Source organism: Blennius ocellaris (assembly GCF_963422515.1).
Source record: "Blennius ocellaris genome assembly, chromosome: 19".
Lineage (NCBI taxonomy): Eukaryota > Metazoa > Chordata > Actinopteri > Blenniiformes > Blenniidae > Blennius > Blennius ocellaris.
In genome coordinates this window covers 9,931,383-9,954,007 of record NC_137668.1, presented here as the reverse complement: position 1 = coordinate 9,954,007, position 22,625 = coordinate 9,931,383, and the positions used below count along the sequence as shown (strand labels likewise).

The 22,625-nt window shown below is 42.0% G+C and overlaps 1 protein-coding gene across 1 annotated transcript in view; it reads right to left on the bottom strand.

Annotated features, from left to right (window-relative positions):
- Positions 1-22,625, bottom strand: part of cUnh8orf34 (chromosome Un C8orf34 homolog) — a 70,615-nt gene that overhangs the window by 22,814 nt on the left and 25,176 nt on the right. Inside the window, exons 7-8 of the mRNA XM_080515362.1 lie at positions 21,332-21,501; positions 5,127-5,262 (exon numbers count right to left, since the gene is read on the bottom strand). Of these exons, the coding sequence (XP_080371488.1) occupies positions 5,127-5,262; positions 21,332-21,501 (306 nt within the window). The remainder of the gene's footprint in view (positions 1-5,126; positions 5,263-21,331; positions 21,502-22,625) is intronic.

The window sequence follows — 22,625 nt, the reverse complement described above, 5'->3', positions numbered from 1 at the left end:
TCTGCTTTCACTTAACTTAGCTGACGATGAAGTGAAGGAAAAAGCCAAGAGCCACAGCCAAACATGGATTTCATGACATTTTCATAGATTGTCCACGAACTTCATCAACACGCATCAAATGTCACATAGAAAGTGGGTTTAATTGCTCTGTGAAAACAAATTTACATGAAATGTCAATGTGTGTAATGCTTTTAATAAAACAGGAAGCTGCACAAAAGAATAGATTCTCATGATTTGGCAAGCGTCAGGAAGTACGAGGGTAAACACTCTTCGTAGCCATGGGAACGTGGCAATCCCCATATCAACATGCTCACTAATAATGGAAAAAATGACCCTCCTTATGGTGTTTTATTTGCACCAGAAGTAGGTGTGAACGCAAAACAAACTCAAAGTTGTTAAATCTACATTTTGGTCCACAACAGATGCAAACTAACAGATGCGACGCCCCCTGAATCTATGACCTAAAACCCATGTGGTGTAACTCCAGGCACACAGTTGCGTGTATAGACAGAAGCACAGATTCTGTTTTCCCTTAAATCATCCAGTTACTGTAACTCATAATGTCTTCAAGGCCCCGGAGAGTTTTCCTTGTTTTCCACACATTAGAAATCTGACGTTTTTAATAAAAAGCTTCTTTTGCATGTACTTGGTGTTGATATGTGGCAGTATCCTCAATGGGAACACAACAGCCTGCTGGTTCCTGCATTAGTACCACAGTCGCAAACTGTAGTACAACGTTAGTCCACACTAACATGTTCCTAATGTAAAAATCAGAGCAATGCAGCCCGATATATAAAGTAGCGTACCTGCACAGGTACTGTGTAGCTTCACTCTGCACAAATTCTGTTTCTCTAACAATAATCCAGGGACTGTTAATTCCAAGCCCTGATTTTAAAATGTTCTAAAGATGTTCTATTTGGACGGAGATCCAAGTGGCTTGAAGAGATTTGGCTGTTGGTTTAAGGTGCTGAGAGCTTTAAGTTTCTTTTAGATTTTAATTATACTGTAGAAGACATGCAAACACAGCTACGATTAGGATGTCACACATGGATACTCCCTGCATTTATAATCTTTTATATTATAATTCATGCACTTTAACGCTATGAATGTATGGGATTAACCAGTCCTATTATACAAAGCTGTAATGACACTGAACTTTGGGTCTAGACTGCTGCGTGCTATTACTACATCATCGGTGCAGACAAAAGAAAGTAATCCCTCTACTTTAATGTAACAACTGCATTCTTAGCCGCAGGGCCTCTAACGTCTACCTCTGCAATGAGGGTAAATGCAGAACGCAGCTTTTAAAGTGTATTCTATTTCTTTTCTTCTTTCTACATCCCTCTCCCTGTCCCCCTCGCTGTTTAATAGTCTTTATAAGACCATTAAACGTACCCTAGATGGCTATCACAAGGCCTTCCTGTCCTCTGAACAAAAGCTCCTCATAACCGCAAGACTTCACTGCTATTCCCCAAGTGCATTCCTGATACGAAAGCAATTAATTTAATGAGAACTACAAGTCCAGAAGAAGTTTGTGAAGATCTATCCATTTGGTGAGACTGCACTGCCAGGTCCTCCGGAGTGTGCCCAGCGTCTGGGATGGGATTCGCAACACAGGAGGTTTTTGTGGCACGAGCACACAGCCATCAGGAGGAACCGATCAGCTGGAACCGGGCAGGCAGATGAAATGGCACCGTGACCACAGCTGTAGCCCAAAAAAGACAGACGGAGGGCCACAACACACAGGCCACACAGCACTTTGCACTTCAACCAACCGGGGCAAAGCCAGAGGAAGCGGTATGCTTCCTGAGCTGCCACGACTGATTTACAGCCGTGCAGGCTGACAGGCTGTGTGGACAAAATGGGCGGGCAAAAGGACAGTGGCAGGAGAGAGTTGGTATCAGAGTTTGGATATGAGGCCAGATGGCGCTTGAATTCTATCTTCAGGGTGCAATTGGCTGGATGGGCGTGAAGGATATGCATACACTTCATTTGCACCCTTTATTTCAGGGGTGTCAAACACATTTTGTTATTTTATCTAAAAACAGCCCAATTTCATAAGGAGTGGATCAGTAAACAAAATGCCAAACAAACTTTCAATCTAAAACTTTAAAGGATTTCTGTGACGTGGCGCAGAGTATGCGTAATGAAAAATGTCTGTATTTTCACAAAACCAAACAATTACTAACAGAAAATTACCCCAATCTCCACATAAAGCCAAATTCAATGAAACCTTCCTGTGCAAAATGCAGTGAAATGTCCAAAAAACGTTTTCTATAACTGTTGCATTATGGAAGTTTTTCCAAACTAACCCTGACAGCATGGCTTTGGGGCTAATGAGTTAATGAGGGAGCTAGCTTGTGTCCACTACTCACTTTGAGTTTTCTACAATGTTTTCTTTGAAATGATTTCAATTTGCTTGGTGGTTTGGCGGCTGGATTGGAGCCTCTTGCGGACCAGCATTGGCCCACCGGCCTTATGTTTGACACCCCTGCTCCATCTGCCTGTTTATTATTACAGAAGAGAGAAATAAAATGTATCTGCTTTGCAGAGCTAGTTCACAAAACACATCAATCAAATATCAAAACATTTTAAAAGCAGGCTTGAGAGTGGCCTTTAAATGAACTGTAAACTCACACTAAGCAGTAGCTTAACTGTTGAATCACAGGGAATAAACAGCATCTGTTGAGGGATTCTTACTTTGAAGTCAAAGTTTTGGTGTATTTATGAAAAATTAATCATGCTTTTACATATTATTTTGTTTGTATTGCATCATTGCAGTCACCTTGGGCTTTAACAAAATCTCCATTACTTTTGACGATGTGTGTTAGACATCAGCCCCGCCTGCTTTTATCAGGAAATGCAACAAATCTTTCCAGTCTGATATTACCGCGTATTTGTAATATACCTAATGTATTTTTCTTTTTCTAAAACAGCACCTACTCAACAGAAAATGCAGTAGCCTCCAGGACTGCTTCTTGCTGTTAATAAAACAGTAAAGAGTTGTCGCCTTCACGCTGTAGGTGTTAAAGTATGCCTCACCTTTTCTTGGCTTCGAGCGGCACGCGGCAGAGCCGAGTGGTTCGCTCTCGTTCGCTCTGACAACCAGATGAAGTGAGGACACTGTCACAGGAGTTTGTGCAAAGAGTAATGCGCAAGAAATTGTGGATCTCGCTGACGTGCAGGAGCTCACAGGTGGAAATAAGGAGCTGAATTCTAATGTGTTTGCCTGAGGGGTGACGAGTATGTGAGGAATGCTTGTCCAACTCGGGCCAGCGTTCACGGTCCAATGTTGAGCCAAGCAGCCTTGTACTATCTTTGTGGGACTTATGTAATGCTGCGGAAATACACTCAGTTTCACCAACAGCACGTTTAAATCTTCATGCTCATTGTGAGGTCAACCATGATTAAAAGCACTGTCTGCCGTTGTGAAGGACACAGCGGAGGCTCGGTTCTGAGGAGAACTTTAACGATTGGCCTCACACTGAGTCATGCTTGAAGGGTGTTACCGGGAATTCCAGCATGTTCACTGCTTGAAATCCGTGTCAGAGTCGCCCCTCTTAAAAACCCCCACCATGACTTCTCCCTCTGACATCTTCCCTTCATGCAGATGAATGTGTGCATGGATAGATGTGTTTATGTACATCTAGTAATTATTGGCCATGTGGCACTTGTTAAGTGTCCCTGACCAGCCTATGAGAAGTCAAATAAAACTTTGTGTACATAATGCACGGGAACAGTGGCTTATAAAACTATGTAACATACTGCTTGTTGTTAAAAGATTTAGTCCTGTTGAGTTATGAATCATGGCTTGTATCTTTCATGAGTCCCTTTGGGAAAATGATCTGCCCATTGTGGGTTTTTGTTTAGTGTGGATCCATGATTATCTGTGTCCCTGCACACAAATCTCTTTGCTGCCCGAATTGAAAAAATCCGTGTTTTCCAAACAGCACAATGGACAACCCATGCATGTAACACTTTTCCAGTTTACGGATCTGTTTATGGCCCGTACACGATGCAAAGATTATGATGAGAGACCACGAGTCAATCGGCAATAAAACTTCGGAAGGATTTCGTGGTCAAGTTAAAAAGGACGAAGCAACAATTTGGCCCGAACCAAAACGAGAGTGGAGGACAGAGAAGCAGAACAGATGTTGATGAAAAGCCTCGTCGGCAGGGCCAGAAAATGATTCCAGATACAGATGCTGCTTTGCTCCACCGCTGATGCAACGAGGGGACAAAAGAGTACAATTTGCTTGAAAACATCCAGCCGATAAACTGCCAACAGAAATCCAGAGATATCATTCATCCCCCTGCAGAACCTCTGACAACATCCCGCAGCCTGTGTGTGCAGCGAAACTGATAAGCCGCGTGAATGAAAGAAGAGTAGGAAACAAACAAATTCTGAACCCCAAACAGTGGAGGCCGCGCAGGCAGATGTGAAGCTGGCGTCTCATGAAGACTATACCCGTTTTATCTTAGACTGGCATCAGGGAAGAGCTCTGCCCACACCTGCCTCTCGTATCGCACTGAAAACTCCGATATCTGAGCGCAAGACTGATGCTGCAGATCAGGAGGGGAAACAGGAAACGTGTCAGAAGAGGAAAAAAACGGTGATAAAGCAAGAACGGGCGACAATGGAGAAGATTATCTGAGCTCAGGCTGATGTGTGAAAACAAGCGACACTGGAACGGAGTGAAGGCACACCGTTATTCCCTGTGCTGTTCTGATATAATTGGAGAGAAAAAGGAGGAGTGGAGGGTGTGATGTGTGCAACAAAGGGTCATGATCCTTTGTCATGCATGTGGCTGCATGTCGAAAAGGGAACATGAGGGTTGTGAGTGGTGGCCAGGACCCTCTATTGGATTCTTGCAAAACGTTTTATGTCTGTTTGAACCCTCAAGCTACAATTATACATAATGCAATGAGATGAGCTGTATCCTAATCAGATGCAGTGGCCGTAGCATGGAACCGAATCACTGTTTCTACACCGGCGTTCGGGGCCTTTTTGGAAAGATAAAGAAGACAGCAGTGCGATTGGCAAGAAAGGAACAGCAAATATATCACCAAATCTTCCGCTGATAAAAACATACTTGTTCCAGATTGGGGAAGGAGGAGCTATTTACCTGGCACACCGAGAGCAGATGTTGAGTGTAACCTTGGCCTGCGGTTCAGGCTGGTAGGAGCTGCGTCCCTGGCTGAACTTGCTGCCGGAGGGAGCGAGTCCAGTCACACCCTCCATCCGCAGGTCATCCAGGTCCTCTGGGGGCAGAGGGAGAGACAGCGGGAAGAGACGGATATGGAGGAGAGACAAAAGACAGAAAGGACGGTCATTAATCATACTTGGCTTCTTCCTTGTCTATATGACGCCCGGCGATGACAGTCAGCTAAAACCTAAAAGGCACATGACAGTAAATATACATTCTCTTGGCTCATTGCTGTGTGTTTCCTTCCCAACATCTGAAAAAAAAAAACACCTAGTTTTCAACAGCACGTCATCACCAGAAAACTCTTTTGTTATGCGGAGTGAAGTCGGAGGGCTGATGACAGCACCGCCTCATGGCAGCGAGAAAACAGGAAGGGGTACGCTAACAAGGCGAGGATGAAGGGGATGCAGAACAATGTTGACGGGCAAGAAAAAAAAATAAAAAATTAGCTGTAAGAAGGGAGAAGGGGGAAGGGAGACGGAGAGCAGTGAAGCTGGACTTCGTCTGATCTCAAACTGTGTTCTCCAGAGCAAACAGCACCACTGACAAAAAAATAAAAAGCCTCTTTCCTCCGACTCTTAAAGAAGTCCACATGTTTCAGACACGCCACGGCTGCTTATAACCAACTTTGTTTTTCTCTTCTGGTATTTGAACTCGTGCACAGAAACGTAGCATTAACAGGTGCGGAGGAACTTTTTTCTCCTTCTTCTTCTGTTTCCCCTCCCCTTAAACACATTTCATACATCTTATTTTTGTCCGCAATCCTTTTATTGTACCAGCTCAAACATACAGCTGCTCCTTATGAGCTGTCCACGTGGAGCAACTCAACGTTTGGCAGTTGGAATTCATTCCAACCCTGAGAGGGATCATCAGCTATCACAGAAGATCAAATCCTCATCAGCAACACAAAGGGCATGAGACACGCACAAGTGTGAAGTCACAGCAATCAGGAGAGTTACCAGAGAGGATTGGCAAAGTGGAATGAAACCAATAGCAAAACACAGGACTTGTAACAGTTCATTAATACAACCCAGGATCAAAAGGGGAATTCTGAAAGAGCCAGACCATTCTGGTTTTGAACACATCCTCATGAGATAAAGCAGTTACACTTTTTTTCCATGAGAATGAATAGTGAGTGGGTGTTTTTGGCAACTCGTTTGGTGAAGTGAACTGGTCAAGTTTTAGAAATGTTAAAGCAACATTTTGAATGGTCACCATTAAAAATATTTGTCCCATTCTTCAAAAGAACAAAAAAATATAAGAGCTTTTACGGTTAAAAAAAAAAGGGGGGGGGGGGGCAGACTGGGGTCGTCTTCAGTGCATTCTGATCGCCATTGTTTACACTCATAGCAAAGTAGGTGTCTGACACGCCGTGTGTGTGTGTGGGGGGGGGGGGGATTTAAGACCAGCATTGATACTTCACTTTTTGGGATCACGTTACCTGGCCCCTGGTTTATGGGTGAAAAAAAAAACGGGCCTCACACCTTGAAAGAGGAGCGCGCATGACTAATCACCTGGATGAGATTGGATGACACTTGCTCATGAGAACTCTTTCCCTCCATCTATCAGCGTGGCGCGCAGCCAGAAAATCTCATCTGTCTCCCGTCTCCTTTGGGTCACAGGGTATCGTCCTGACAACGCTGCTCCACGCACCGTCTAATCTGTGAAGATATCCTGACCTGTTTCCAGTAATGCAACACCATGCATATGAAATAATTACAATGATAGACAACCAGCCATTTTATACGTCTGAAAAAAATACATTATCCTTATTTTGGTTTCAGTCTGTGGAGAAGCATGGAGAAGTTTACTTTAAAAAAAAACACTCTTGGTGTGCATGCAGATGATGAATTTTACTCACATTAAACTAAGGTTTTGTGACATTTTCTCTCCTGCTGAAATTGAAAGAACATTTACAGTCTTGTGTTGCAACAACCTTTGAATTAATGTGTCAGGATGGGTGGTTTTGTTAAATGATAAATCATGGCTATAATGAACCTGAACCTATTCATTAAACATAATAAACCACAATAACCCCGTCCTTTATGAACAGAAGCCTCCACAATGAATCACCCCATCTATTTAGTCATTACCGCTGATTAGAAAATGTTGGCATGCTAAAATAAAACATGAACATTACCGTATTAATTTAGCTCAACAAGGAGCCAAAGTACAGGCAAAAACAGCCCTACGTGACATAACTAGTAATCAGTCATTTAAAGCACCTGTACAAACATGCTTCTTGCAGACTTGATTGAAATCAGCTATAACTGCCACTTCTTTCAACCTCAACTGTAAAACTAACCATAATCTGACCCTTAAATGTGTCTTTACCTAAGAAAAAAGAAAAAAAGATTGATTTCTCCATTTTTGTGCCTACAGTAACATGAGTCCTGATGGGAAACTGTGCAATCAGATTTAACACACACGCACGCACGCATGCATGCACACACACACACCTTTGACTGTTGACTAACCTGAAAACATGTATTTAAAAAGATCAAACTTACAGAAATTTGCTGTGCTTCAAGTTTTGTGTTATTTTAAATCCTTTGACATAATTTAGATTAAAAACGTGTCGCCTGAATACAGGAGTGTAGCTTTTCGTGCTTTGAAAGGGACGTACTGGCAAACTCCAGCAATACCCTTAAGCAGGGCAATACTAAATGTCCCATTCATCATGGAATGCGTTGGAGAGGTGGGGACAGAGAGAGCCACCAGCGATCTGCGCAATCTTTGGGTCGTGGGAACGTCTCGATAGAGGGCCTCCACTCTTTCCCCATTTTCTCCTCATCCATTCCCACCTCTCTCCCCCCTAACTATTATCCCTTCTTTTGCCAGCTGACTAATGCAGCATGCCAGATTTTCTTTGGGTCATAGCCGCTGATACAAATCAGAACTTGACATTTGGAAACATTCACTTGTGAAACTGCAGCTTTTCACGAAATACCAAAAGAACAACAGCAACCGCTTGTGACCCTGAACAAAGAGGACATGACCTCTGAGTACACAGCTGCTTGTCACTTCAACTCCTCCTTTGTCTTTCTCCGAGTTGCCCACGATAATATGACAGTAATGGAGAGAAAGGAGAAAGCTAATCGCGCACGTCTCTGAGGTAAACAAAGGCTTTTGTGTGGAGTGCATCCCACAGACGACATTGTGGAAAAAATGAAATGTAAAAGAAGCTGAAACACTTAGAAACATGTCAGTGGTGTTTTTCCTGTGGTGTTACTTGCAGCTGTTTTAGTATTTCCTCTTGTCAGCATCACCTTCGTCCTGACAGGGGAGAGGAGCAGCGCTGCCAACACTATGGAGAGATACATCTCCAAATGAAGACAAATGCAATGGAGACGTCGCCACGGTTTACGTGCATGCTGGTGAATGAAGATAAATGCAACAGTGAAGCAGACGGCACGGCACTTAAAGGCCCCATAAAATCTGGATTTTATCTTGTGTTTACAGGAGAATTATTTATTTATCTCTTAATCTGTGCCAGATTTTTTTAAGAGTGATTTCACAATTCCTCTTTTGCTATCACAGTAAAAGGGAGACAAATGTCTGAAGACTCACCTTGCACTAAAAGGCGGTTTATTAATTTTGGATCCAATAGAAAGACTGGGTTGAATTTCTAAGCCCCTCCTCTTTCCTGGTGATATCTCCTCTGCACCATCAGATTTGGATAAGTGATGCACATTACTTATGTCCTGTGTCTTATTTCTTAAGCTCTTGTTAAGAATTATCCAAACTGAACTGTGATGTGGCCTTGCACTGCAGATGACCCGAGAAAATGGCTGCATTGAGAAGTCCGAGTCACTTCCGAGAAAGATGTAAAGCTCTTTGTGTTACACGAATGTATGAAAAGTGCTGTATAAATACAACTTGATTTGATTTGATTTTGATTGGTGCAATGTGAACTTACCTGTTTTTGTTACTTTTAATTCTCATTTATCTGGTGTATTTGTGGTTGTTGCCATTTTTGCTGCTGGCTACGAAACAAGCCTTTGGGGCTAATAAAAATATGTATGATCTCTGGACATTCTCAGAAGGGAGAGTGAGCTGACAGATTTCTGTGTTGACAAAACCATGCAATCGAATGTGTGTAGAGGGCTAAAGTGATGAAAAGATGTCTCACGGGATGGGCGTGCAGTCTCAACATGACAAACCTCAAACAGTCAATCAATCAAACTGTATTTGCATAGCACTTTAGATACCAAGTGCAAAACAAAGTGGTTTTCACAAAAAAAAAGTAAAATAGTCCCAGCGCAGTAAAAGCATTAAACCCTAAAACACATATACAGAAACAAATCCTTTTATATGACCATTAAACAGTTAGTCTTGAGTATGACTAATATTTCTTAGTTTGTGTTCTTTTACTGAATAAGGTTAACGTGAATAGATCCACATTTAAACTTGTTTAAACCACCAGGGTTGCCCGAAATACAATCTCAGTTCAGCAAATCTGTGTAGCTCTTCCTTTACTGAGACTGCATTATTGTTATTCTTTTAAGAATTTTCAAATGTGCCTGTTTTGAAGCGTTTTGATACTCAAGGACAGCAAATTCCAATTTTTATCTCATTAAATCCCCACATATAACCTTGAAGAAAAGTTTCTAACCTCTTCTACGATCCCTGATTTGCCAAGTCATTACAATGAAGCCAACCGTTGGTGAATGTAACCACACTCATGAACATGTAGAGGCAGGAGCCTTCGAAACGAAAGCAACAGACAGTTTCTATGGTCTGCTCTGGATTATAGAAACAGTCTTATTGCGATTTTCTTCGACATGTGCAAATTTAGTTTTAACAACTTCAGAACAGGCAAATCCTCGGCGCCAACTTGGCAAATTCTATGACAAATCTGGTGATGGTCCAAACCCTCTAAGGGACTTTATTTATTGTCAAAAGCGGCAAATCCAGCTACTTCTGGTGTCGAAGGGGATTTTCTTTGGGGGGTGTTGCAGATTCTACACGTATCGGTCTGTGCGTGCTGCCCTCCATGAGCGATGAGCGATGTCGTGAGCCCCTTCCTCATCTCAAAGCACTGATGACACAACAGCGGAGGCTGGAGACCCACAACTCATAGCCACAGCTGCCACTGATCCCACTCTGGTTACATTCATCCCAGCTCGGGATGCAAATGTAAATGTTGTTTTAAGATTTGATGGCATACTTCAAGGGCAAAACTAACTAAGAATCAACAAAAGAAAGTTTATTCACATATACAAACTCAGGCCTGGCATACAGTACGTGGCGACATTTTGAAGTGAAAATGGAAAACCTGCGTTGTAGTTTGAGGTCCGTTTACAACAAAAAACGATGCTCGAGCCACTAAAAGCGGATCCTTTCGAAAATGGCTCCCTTGGTGGAACAAGCTCAGACTCCAATTCATATAGACAGCTACTTTCAATCTGCTCTCCTCTCAGAGTTGTGGGCAACACTGGGCTCAGACCTTCCCCGTGATCTCTGACGCCATCCCAAGGGGATACCGGACCCCAGGTTGGGAATCATTGGTCGAGATCCCGTTTGCGAGTTAATGAGCCAGTTAATACAAAGACCTACGTTAACATAAAATATTGAACAAACACAAATCTCTTTTCACATGCAAATACCCGATAACACGCTAAAGTAGCGCATCAGTAAATTGTTTGGGCTTTTCTCCAATACGCGCACACTTTCCACACTCACAATAGAGGCTGGCACGCCTCCCACACAATACCACCATGATAAGTTTACAGTGCGACTCCCGTGAGACCAGTTTACCCTGAGACCATGACAGCCTCTGAGGCCTCTGTCTAGACACAACAAATGTCTGTCCACACTCGCCCGTTTGTCAGCGCCTCACATTTTCACTCCCCGGGCACTGGGGCAGCCATCCGTGCCCCCCTCCCACCCAATCCCCCCCTCCCCCCCCTCTTAGCCCGTCTGACGATGAGACGTGACAGATAAATAAAATGGGTCTGAACATTGGGGGAGAAGGTGTGTGGGAAGAGAAATGGAAACTATTCAAGCGATGCAATCCCAACAAAAGGCATGAGCGATGAGGAATTCCACTCTGCAATCACTCACAGAGAGCCAGAGAGGAGCGGAGCAGAGTGCACAGTTTGTATTTGTGCGCTCTCTTCTTCCCAAGTTTCCATGTAATTTAATGTTGTTTAGATAGCGACGGACTGACGGGCCCTTTCCTGCTCTTCGTGGGTCTAAGGAGCGGGACGACACTGGTAGTTATTCACAAATAACTTAATATGCACCTTCGGAGATGATGCGCTGACAGACGTATGTGCTGGAATACATGTGAGGCACTACCCCACACGTGGAGAAGAGGGGGTGCGAGGGGGGCGCACGTACACACTTCATCATCCACCACATCAGACCCGTGGCATGTCATCAAGTGCTGTGAGTTATTGTGTCTCGTGTAAGTGAAATAATTGCATTTTCCATTCTTTCATGGGCGGTGACGACGTCTGACCGCAAAACACTGGGCTCTAATTAATAGTTTGTACGTGACGGATGCTTCAAAAGCAGCACTCGGGGCGCACGCAGGGACCCATATGTGTGAGCGGCTCACTCAGACGTACAGATAAAAGGGCAGACTGCAACACTTGCACTGACACTTGCAGACCTCACACTTCTGCTGCCCTCACACACACACACACACACACACACACACACACACACACACACACACACACACACACACACACACACACACACACACACACACACACACACACACACACACACACACACACACACACACACACACACACACACACACACGCACACACGCACACAGCATTTGTGTTTGATTAAGCCTCCCAGCATAATGCCTCCACTCGGCGGTTAGTCGTCGCGCAGACATCTTTGATGTGCTGCGCGACAGAGGCACATTTATTTAGCTTTGTAATAAAAACAATATTCCAAGTTACATTTCATAATTATGTCTGGGTTTTCAATGGCCTCCCTCCCTTCTCTTTTCCAGTCCTAGAAATATGCATGTCAGGCTCCGCGTGCAGCCGTTAAAAAGCCTGATCAGAATCAGATGCAGGGCAACATCGTGGGTCTGAAGCCTGTGGAAAGTCTTATCGCAGACCTCGGTGCAAACCGCCTCCTGACCGCAAATATCGCCCAGATTAGGACGCCGCTGTAGACACAGCATGGACGCGTGTACCGACGCATTACAGTGATCTTCCTTGGATAAACCGTCTTCACTGGTCTCTCATTACGACAATTTCAAAATGAACTTCAAACGCTGCAAAAATTTCATACTTGATCTTCAAAAAAAAAAAAAAATTCCCCAAACATTTGCCAGGCAGAATCAAGGTTTAAAGGAACAATGTAATTCAACGATTAAAAATAAAACGGATCTATCAGCGAGGAACATGCCTGTGCAAGAAGCATTTAGGGGGAAGCACGATTAAAAGAAAAAACAAACACGACTGACGGAGTGATGTGGTAGGTAGCACTAAACCAGCAAATCATTACTCTGGATTCTTTTGGAGATCAATGTTTCCCTGCTTGTTTGAGATAAATGGTTGGATACGGCAGCACATTCCTCACATGACTTTCCACAGACATGCAGTTTGTGCTTGGTCATACACTGTGACTACGCAGAGTCATCAAGTTCACGACCCACAGTCCTCTCTATCGCCCTAATTTGGATCTTTAACCAGAAAACACTGATGTCTTAAACTAGAATAACAACATGCATTCATTCACACACGTCCTGCTATCTGTCGTTGCAGATAACATCTGCAGATGGCATAACGTCTGAGGCTATCTACCACATTTCGCTCATGTCTGGCTGCAGGAGTCACAATACAGCACGACTGTATCCATTCAGCTTGCCGCCATGTAAATAATCTCACACAGTCCATCTAAAGTGCACGCATGCATGCACGCACAGACAGACACACACACACACACGCACACACACAAGATGGATGCGTACGCTGGCTGGTATTAGGCCACGCTCTGCATAATGACTGCCTCTGGATTTATGGTATGATCACAGCAGTCTACTGGCCTATTGGTAATTGCTTCCAGTAATACCACTGTAATACCGCAGCAATTTGCCTCTCGATTAACGTATCCATCTGCACCGTGGAGACTTTTACAGGCGTCAAATTGGGCGCAGTTACACTTTTACTGGGGGGGGACATTCTTTTCGCCGTCGGGCCGGCGAAACCTTCAGAGGTGAACCCAGCCCTTTCAAGCCTCGGCTCCCAGTGAAAGATTTAGTGCCGAAGCTCCTTACAGCACTGACATGCATGTTCTCATCCGGCTCCGGCTCCCGCTGCACCATGATGTTATTGCTTTGTTTTTGGTGGTTTACACAGTTTCCAGGCCAACTGTTGTGTCTTTGGCTGTTTGGGCAAGGATGAAAAAGGCATTGGAGGTGATTGGTGTGTTCGTGCGTGCGTGCGCGTATGTGTGCGGTCGGAGGCGGTTGCTGCTGGCGTCAGGAAATGCACGCCTCGTCTGCTAACACTGGCAATCTGTAAAGTGCCCTGAGGCAGAGGACAAAGTGACAGTGATGTTAGCGCCGCACTCCTCAGACACATGCTGAGAGAGGCGTTTAACATCTATTAGCATCAAAGAAAGGTTACAATCAACAAGGACTGAGTGATGAATGCTCTTACTTTGTACGCCCTATCGCCACTCCAATGCAGGACATTACTTGAAATCGCATGTTTTTTATTGCTTTGTATTAAATAGAGATTTGTATTTGTATAATATCAGTGGGGTTCAACTTTACAAGGCTTCAATATAAAGCTCCCATATAACATGCTACGCGTTACTTTCTCAAGTAGTTAGTTTTGCTTGAGTCACCGACCTCCTAATAGCTTTCACATTACAACATCGTTAAATATGACGCAGATACGAATCAAAAAGCACAACCCTTCTTGTACAAACTTGATGCTCATAATTTGATGTTAAAGGTTAATTTGTAGGTCTTTATATCAGATGTGACACTTACAGACGATACTGACTCATTTCAACATTAGTAACTGTTGGCACTGATTTTGGTAACTGACAATTGAACTGCTTCAGGAGAAGTAGCATATCTAACATTGGTATTAGTAGCATTATTGTAAAGGAATACTGACCATATTAGATGAAATCTTTCATCGGATTTGTTAAATGAAGCACAAAGTCAAGCCTTTTATAAATATACTATTTTTAGAGGATATTTCTCTGTATAGTTTCATCAAGAGGAATCAGTAAAAACAGTCTAATCATAAAATTGCACTTAATTTTCTCACATTTGGTTCCTAAATTGTTTTATAAAATGTATGTATGTACTTCTTTGTACCAAACCAAAAAGACAGTTATTTTAAGAGTTATTTTGCACTCATTCTATTGGACGTCTATTAATGCTTGATATGGCCTCTACACCCTGCTATAAAGCATACTTTAATTCATCATTATTACATTTAAAATATATCTAGCTTTACAAATGCGTGATGTGTTTAAATAAGCAATAGTTTACTCTCCACTTATAACTTTTTAATCATGATTTCTTCTCCAAAGTGTCTATTTGGCCGCTCTTGTTCTACAGTGATCGCACCAGTAAATTATTGTGATTTGCAGCTGTAACTGGGGCATTGGCACCTCAAACTCAAGATCAAGAGTTAAAACAAAGCAACGCTACAGGAGACTGATTCAGTTTTTTTTTTCTCATTAAACATTGAAAAGAGAAAAAAAATGCAAACATGTTTAGAAGTCTCAATAAAGTGAAACTTTGAAGAAGTTGATCTGCAGTTGAAACATTTCTCACTTATTAAACGTTCCTTCATGACAAAGGAAGCGTTGTGGAGAAATAACCTCAAAACCCTCAAACAAAAGAACCACACACAGGTGTAACTCATCCATCAGTCATTATTTTACCCTGTGTATCAAAGATCAGACGATATATTCTAAGATAGTCTTTTTCAGGTTCATGCTCGTGTATGGAGGCCTGATGACTGTTCTATGTGTTTCTATTACAAATAAAGAAGCTCCACCACTGACTGCAACAATGAAAAACTGTTAATGGAAATACAAGGTCAAAAAAGACCTGAAATGTCCAATTTGACTTGAAAAAAGTTCATGTGCATGTAAAAGAGTTAGTATTCTTGTAATTGAACGTAAACTTTGTACTCACAGGCTGTGACATATACTTTAGAGTGTTTCCTCCTTTGTTACTAAATAAATAGTTGTATGTTTTTCCTCCACAGATGTAAATAATAAGTTTTATGTACAGACTGACTGTGGGAATTCAAAGGCTGAAATGGAAGACTTCCACAGAGGATGACAAGAGCAGTAACTTTACAGCAGGGAATTGGCAAACTTGTCTCATTAACTTACCATAAAACAACACTGCAAGGCCAGAAACAGGGTGTTTCTTCCCGCATACTGAACACAGCTTGTTTCTTGTTCGAGATCGGTATATAACTGTGGCCTCACCGTCCAGCCAAAAGCAAGCATCCTGACATTTTCCATGGCTTTATAAGAACATGTGAGTCATATTCATTTTCAATAAGGCTTTCGAATGTGGTAAATATTAAGCGCAGAACTAATGAAAACAACAGGGAAAAGACAGTGCCATCCCTGAGAGCGACGATACAATCAATAGGAATTAACCTCTAAGCTAATTTTATTTCTCCGCTTTTTTTTTTTCTGCCACCCCTTAACGAAACAAACGGCCTTAAGTCGTGTTTTTGGCTGTTGCAAATTTATTAAATCTGGAAAACCTTGGCTAGCAGCACTGTAACACATTCCACAGGGATCTTTTTATGTTCCCATGAGCTCCTGATCCAGGTATTGGCAAAAACACTTCGAGTTTGGGAAACACTCCGGCTCAATATGGAAATGGTGATAAGTTCTTAGCTGTCTTTGTATCATCTGAGCCGTTTTTTATTACGCGTCTTATTCCTGCACAGAAGTCAAGGTTTTTAGAAGCAGAGAAAAACTGGTGCTCCTTTTCTGCCTCCCGGTGGAAACGGTGGTAAATGTTCACTGTGGCCGAGTGACAGACGAATCACACACATTAACACAAGTCTCGTTATGAGACGATAATGCTAACCTCTGCACTGTGCAGCCACAATTACAATCATCTCATCAAAAAGGCTGACAACTAATTAGTAGTTGTGATAAATAACTAAAATAACTCTGAACAGCGACATGATGAAGTTATTATTGCGCATCTGGAGGGAACACAAGCTATTGTTTACTATCATGTATGATCATCAGAGTGAATGAAGACAACACAGCAAACACAAAATTATCATAAGTCTGACTTGAGGCAATAGAAAATTATTGGACATCTCTAAAATTATTTCATCTCAATTTAAGTTTTTTTTTCTGATTTGGAGTTTGTAGTTGAACAGGTTCATCTCAGGACACAGAGACAAACACACGCATGTATACTCACATTCACACAACACGAAAGTCAGAGACTCCAATTTCGCTTTAAAAGCTTCTTTTTGGACTTGGAAACCAGAGTACCCAACGTAAACCCACACATGCAGAGGAAGAACATGCAAACGCTACATGGAAAGGCACGACACTACGATACAGCCCATCTGTGAGACAAACGTGAACCTGCCAGCTCATTTAAATGCCTCATCCTGGCTTAAAGCAGAAGTTGGCAGCACCTGACCAGCAACACATCAAAATTATGTTTTAAAATGCAAATTCTAGTTTGGTTTTTAATTGGGGAAAATACATTAAAATTTTCCTTAAAAAGGGTAGAATTAAAGCAATTAATTTAACTTAATCACATTGAATTGCTTCGTGTCTGGATGGCGCTTTAGAAAATCCTTGCTTGTAACTGCAATACCAATTTTCAGCCACTTGAGGTCACCCTAACCATGTTCTTAAAGAGACCTCAGACACTGCTGCATGTGAGGCTGCACTATGAGCAAAACTTTTTCACATAACTTCCTTATCTGTTTTGTATACTAAACTGAGATATTACAAATTTAATTTTTCAATAACATGATTTTTTTAAAATAGCATTTTACTTGATCATTGCGAATAACAACAAATTACCAGCAGCTTTTTTCCCGCAGTATTTACACTATTTTGTGCAAAGTGAATAAGTAGAACCCAACTCTGCTGTAAAGTCCTTGAGCACAAGGTAACTGAACCCCTCATCAGCTCCAGGAGCGCTGCGGAGCAGATGACCATATGCTTTAACCTTCATGTGGACAGCAGCGGGGGGAAAAAAGATGAATATTTCCTTCAGGGATCAATATACCATCACACGATCTCCATCCCTGCCAAAGATCATATGTCATATTTGGCAAGCGCCTTGCCAGGGTCCTTCCTTCTAAATAAGGCCCAGAAACCCTCCTGAGGCTCGTCCATTTCTCCAAGTCCACCAAGCAACTATAAGATGCATGTTATCATCAACTTTAATCAACTGTGCAGTCAATAGTGAGGCATTGAACACAGGAGCGATGGGCCCTGGAGCCCTCCAGGAGCAGGCTTTGACAGATAGTGGGTGATGGCCTTGTTACATTATTTCCTCTGAATTACTGCCCTGGACTTTGGTGTAAAGGCCACCAGGGGAACACGACTCGGGTCTCTGAGCCGTGATCAAGCAGGGTCATAACGGACATCGAGATCGTGCTTTATGGTGGGATTTATCACCTTTGTATACAGCCGTCCTGAGAAATGACTCCGTGGTGGTAGTGCAATAAGAAAAAAGGAAAGCGTGTTTATGTCCTGTCTTCTGAAGCCTCCGACATAAAGCAAGAGAGCAATAATAATGCAAAGGAACAAAATCAACACACATCTGTCTCGAAGCAGCTGATAAGGGATCTGGTATTAAATCAAAATAAAACTATACATCTTAATGTGGTGAACCTTAGCACCTGGAAACCCACACATGCACAGGGAGAGCATTTCAAACTTCACACACACAGTCATCTCCACCCATTCTTTATATTTTTAAATTGAAGTGACTAATGATGGGAACAAGGTGGTGGGAAATGTGTCTGTCATCCTCGGTCAAATTCTGAGCTTTTCCACTGGGAAAGCTTGTGAGAGCGCCCAGAAGCGAGCCTGGAGTGACTCAACATGGCAAGGGCTTGTGAAAATTAAGAAATGTGCTTGTTCCAAACAAGAACAAGTTATCGTCATCTTGTAATTGTTAATAATAATATTGCTATAATGCTCCGACTTCCCAACTCAGTGAGGCCGACTCGCCGTTTGTAACGACGAAGCTTATAGAAAATATCAGCCATATAACAAATAAGCATAAATATACAGACAGAATGAATTATATCTCCATAGCTGAAATTCATCCAACGTCTGGTTGATCACCAAAAAAGGCGACCATGTTGCTTTTGTGATGCTGCGTTCATGAACAAGTGGGAATGTGATGTTTTTCTTCGAGGTGCCAAAACCTCATTAAACACAATACATGTTGTATTTCTATATGAGAACATTTCTAATGGTGTACTCCCTAATTCAACTGGGATCAGCCTTACTTTGTCTCGTCTATGTTGATAACTTGCAGTCAAAACCTAGTATTTTTATTACAAAAGCCACAATTATTAACATGCTCAATTTATAAGCAACATGCACGTGTTGGCTTATATAGGTGACGACAATGTGATCCATCTTTTCATGTGGCCGCTGGTATCCAACTGGTATCTCTCTCAGTTACAGCTTGTATGAAAGCAGCAACAAACGATGTTTGAACTAAAAGTAATTTGTACGATTGATCAGCCAGAGTGACAATTCAGATGAGACAAGGCTAAAGTCTTAGTTTGGTTTCGATCAACGCTGCGGACACAAATCATGGAATGAGTCTGAACCCCGCGAACCCTGAAGTGCGCCAACAAATATTTGCAGTCGCCGCAGTTAGACTAACCCCTGCTGCCCCTGCTGTCAGACATCGATTAAGACACGTGACCCTCTGGGGTGAGAAGATCCTGCTAATAAATGGAGGTGCCTGAGAGCTGTGACAGAAGAGCAGAGACACACGGAGATTGTGTGTGAGAGCAGAGCAACAGCTTTAAGGAAACGAGAGACACCGGGGCACTATAATTGGAGCCCGTGTTCGACATGAGTACATAAAAAGAGTGTGCGTGGGCTGTTACTCCTCAGATGTCATCCATTTGTTAGTGAACATAGAAGAAAGTCACACTCAGATCTATTTGTTTTAAAGCTTTTCTCAGAATTACCTGTAACATTTAACACAGATTTAATTTTTCGCCCTAAATTAGCTAAATACCCCCCCCCCCCCCCCCCCCCAAAAAGTCAGGCTTTAAATCTAAAACCTTTGCTGTGTGCTTTTGCTTCCGTTGCTATATTTTGAAGTATCTGTGTTGTGACCTTAAGCTACTTTACTGAAGAGAATCGGCCCTGTAGATAAAGATTGCTACAATGTGGAGATGAAATAGAAACAAGTGACACAGAAAGAGACACGGTGCTTCCACACAGAAAATCTCAGCTGACAAATTCAATTTGCTGTGAGGCGTCACGTCTTGTGTGTGTAGGTGCGTGTGTGTGTGTGTGTGTGTGTGTACACAGGCAGCAGGAAGACAAGCTCACGCACTCTTCACTGAATGAAGCTGAAACAAGACTCTACGTCAGGTGCTCTCCCCTCTGAGCTGACACACATTTGGACTGGTAAACTTGTGCCATAATAACCTTTAAACTTTAATGTTTCTCCTTGTTTGTTGTGTTTTTGAGTACATTTGATGAAAATGTCTATATTTTCAAGGAAAAAAAGCAATTACGATAAAAAATTACTATAATCTCAACATGAAGGCAATTTTAATTATGCAAAATACAGTAAAATGCCCCTCCCACTCTATAGCTGTTGCATTATGCATGTTAGTTTGATAGCAACGACGTAGCTCTCTTTCATGGCAGGCTGATATCTTAGCTCGGGTGTCAGTGTTTGCTTAAGAAATGTGTTGAAAATAATCAACATTTTCTTTGGAATTTTCAGAATTTGCCTGCTGGCTTGACCGGATTGGAGCCTCTTGCAGGCTGGTTTTGGCCCAAGAGCCCTATATTTGACACCCCTGCCTTATACTGTTAGAATTACTGGCGTTTTCATGAGCTGATAGTGAGATGAAGTTATTTTGGCTGACGCATGTATGCACAGTACCAGTGATGCACAAGAAACAATGAACAAACCTTAGCTTCCCTTCACAAATGCCATTAGCCCGCTTGTAGTCATGCAAAATTGCAAAATGTAATCGCCTTACTTTGACTGTGTTGACGTCGCTGAGCTACCAGGAACTGTGCTTGTTGACTATTAGAAACATTCACACCCATTTCTATTCTTATTAAGCGTCGTCTCCTTTCAGGCAGTTGCGCAGTGAATGTCAGACCCTGACATTGTTCCATGTGAGTGATATCCACGCAGCCAAAGCAGCAACTGCAAAAGTCATCAGCACTATTTTTTTTAGTTAAGGAAAAGACGGAGCCACAACTCTGAACTGAGCATTTGATTTAACTTTTTTTTTTATAGTTTGCATTTTATAGCGTTAAAATGTAAGGAGTCACACTTTCTCTCAAGTTTCTCATGCTCAGATGTGGATATATTTATAACTATTATAGTTTGACACTGTAACAGATTAAACCAGATCATATGCAGACTGCATTAGTGGGTTTCTTTTTCTTCACATTATGTTAGGGCATAAGGTTGCTAATGCCAGCAAAAAGAACAATCCATTGCGTTACTTTAATCCTAAAGGGCCACTAATCCCATTGTGCTTCCACTTAAGAGGAGTCATTGAAATGCAAAAGAAACTCTACAGATCAGAGCCGATCGATTATATCATGAAACGAAAGAGGCAGAAATGGCCGGTGCCCTCTGCAGAACGTGTGACTCACTGAACATTAAAGGTGACAGCTCTGATTCTTTTCTCGTCTTCATGTGAGAGAGGCATGAGTCAGCTCGCCTGGCTCACCGTTTCGCACATATAGACTCACATGCTGTTCCTGCCCTGAACGAGAACTCTCACACAGCAGGAGGATTTGCTGATACAGAGTCTGGCAGGTGAGCTGCGGTAGGAGCTCTGTAATTAATGGCATTTTATATAAACATTGATTAGCAGGACTTAATGGCCTGCATCTGCATAGAAAAACTAAGTTGCAGAGGTTTGAGGTATTACCCAGAAGCTCCATGGCGTCGTCCTCGTCCTCAATCTCCTCTTCCACGACGGAGGGGGCGGGACTATTGTGGAGCGAATCGAAGGAGTCCTGGGACAACATGGCCGCCAGGAGCTTCTTGTGATGCTGCTGCTGCTCCTTCAGACCTTTGCTCTTTGTTTCCATTTTCAGACTGAGGGAGAAATACAAAAGATGAATGACAGAAAACCAAAGAGCAGACAGCAAAATGAATCACCTTTCAGTACATAGGAGCATCTTATTACAATGAAACGTGTGCGTGTGTGTGTGTGTGTGTGTGTGTGTGTGTGTGTGTGTGTGTGTGTGTGTGTGTGTGTGTGTGTGTGTGTGTGTGTGTGTGTGTGTGTGTGTGTGTGTGTGTGTCTGTGGCGTCATTGTGTTAAAGATGTGACATGTTCACCTTTCACAGTTGAGTTTCTGGTAAATGAACAAATTAAATGGAGAATATTTCAGAATTCCTGCTTTCTCAGGCACTATTGATATATAATCAGTAATATTGACTTACTTCCTTTAATTGAGTAAAAGTAGACAAGTACAGCTTCTAAAATCACGTTAAGTCAAGTGCAGGTAGATGTTTGCACACACGTGATTGTCACCCACAAATACACCCAATAATGCTGTAGCAAAGCATGGATTCATCAGCTTCACCATTAATAGTGACTATTAGTAGAAGTACTGACATTTATGTTAAAAAAGAAAAAAGAAATCACTTCAACCACTTTACTTAAGTGTAAAAAGTACAGATTCTGATACACAATCAAATACAAAAATAAAAATTAAGAATTAATTTTCAACTTCACATACACAATACATCTTTAAGGAATCATCAACTCTGGAACGACTTTTGTTTGACTATTTGTATTGAATCGTACACCACAAAGCAAAAAGCCATCAAACAAACAATACATTTAAGTAAAAATGCAATAATATAGTATGAATAAATATTTGGATTTACCCCTGTGTCAGTAAAAGTACACATGTTTGTGTAAAAATATTACTAAATATTAAAACTATTATATTATAAACTAATTGGAAGTACTGTACTGAATCAACTTTAGCAACAGCTTGCACGTTTTGAAATCTACATGCATGCACACACACACACACACAGAAAACATACGTTATGATTTTTTTTTTGTAAAACATCTTCAGCATGGATTCAAGATGTTCAGCAACACCACCAACCGATCATGATTGATTCTGTATCACAATTTAAGTCACAAATTAAATCACTTTCTCAGCAGAAACAAAATACAAAACCAAAAATCAATATTGAGG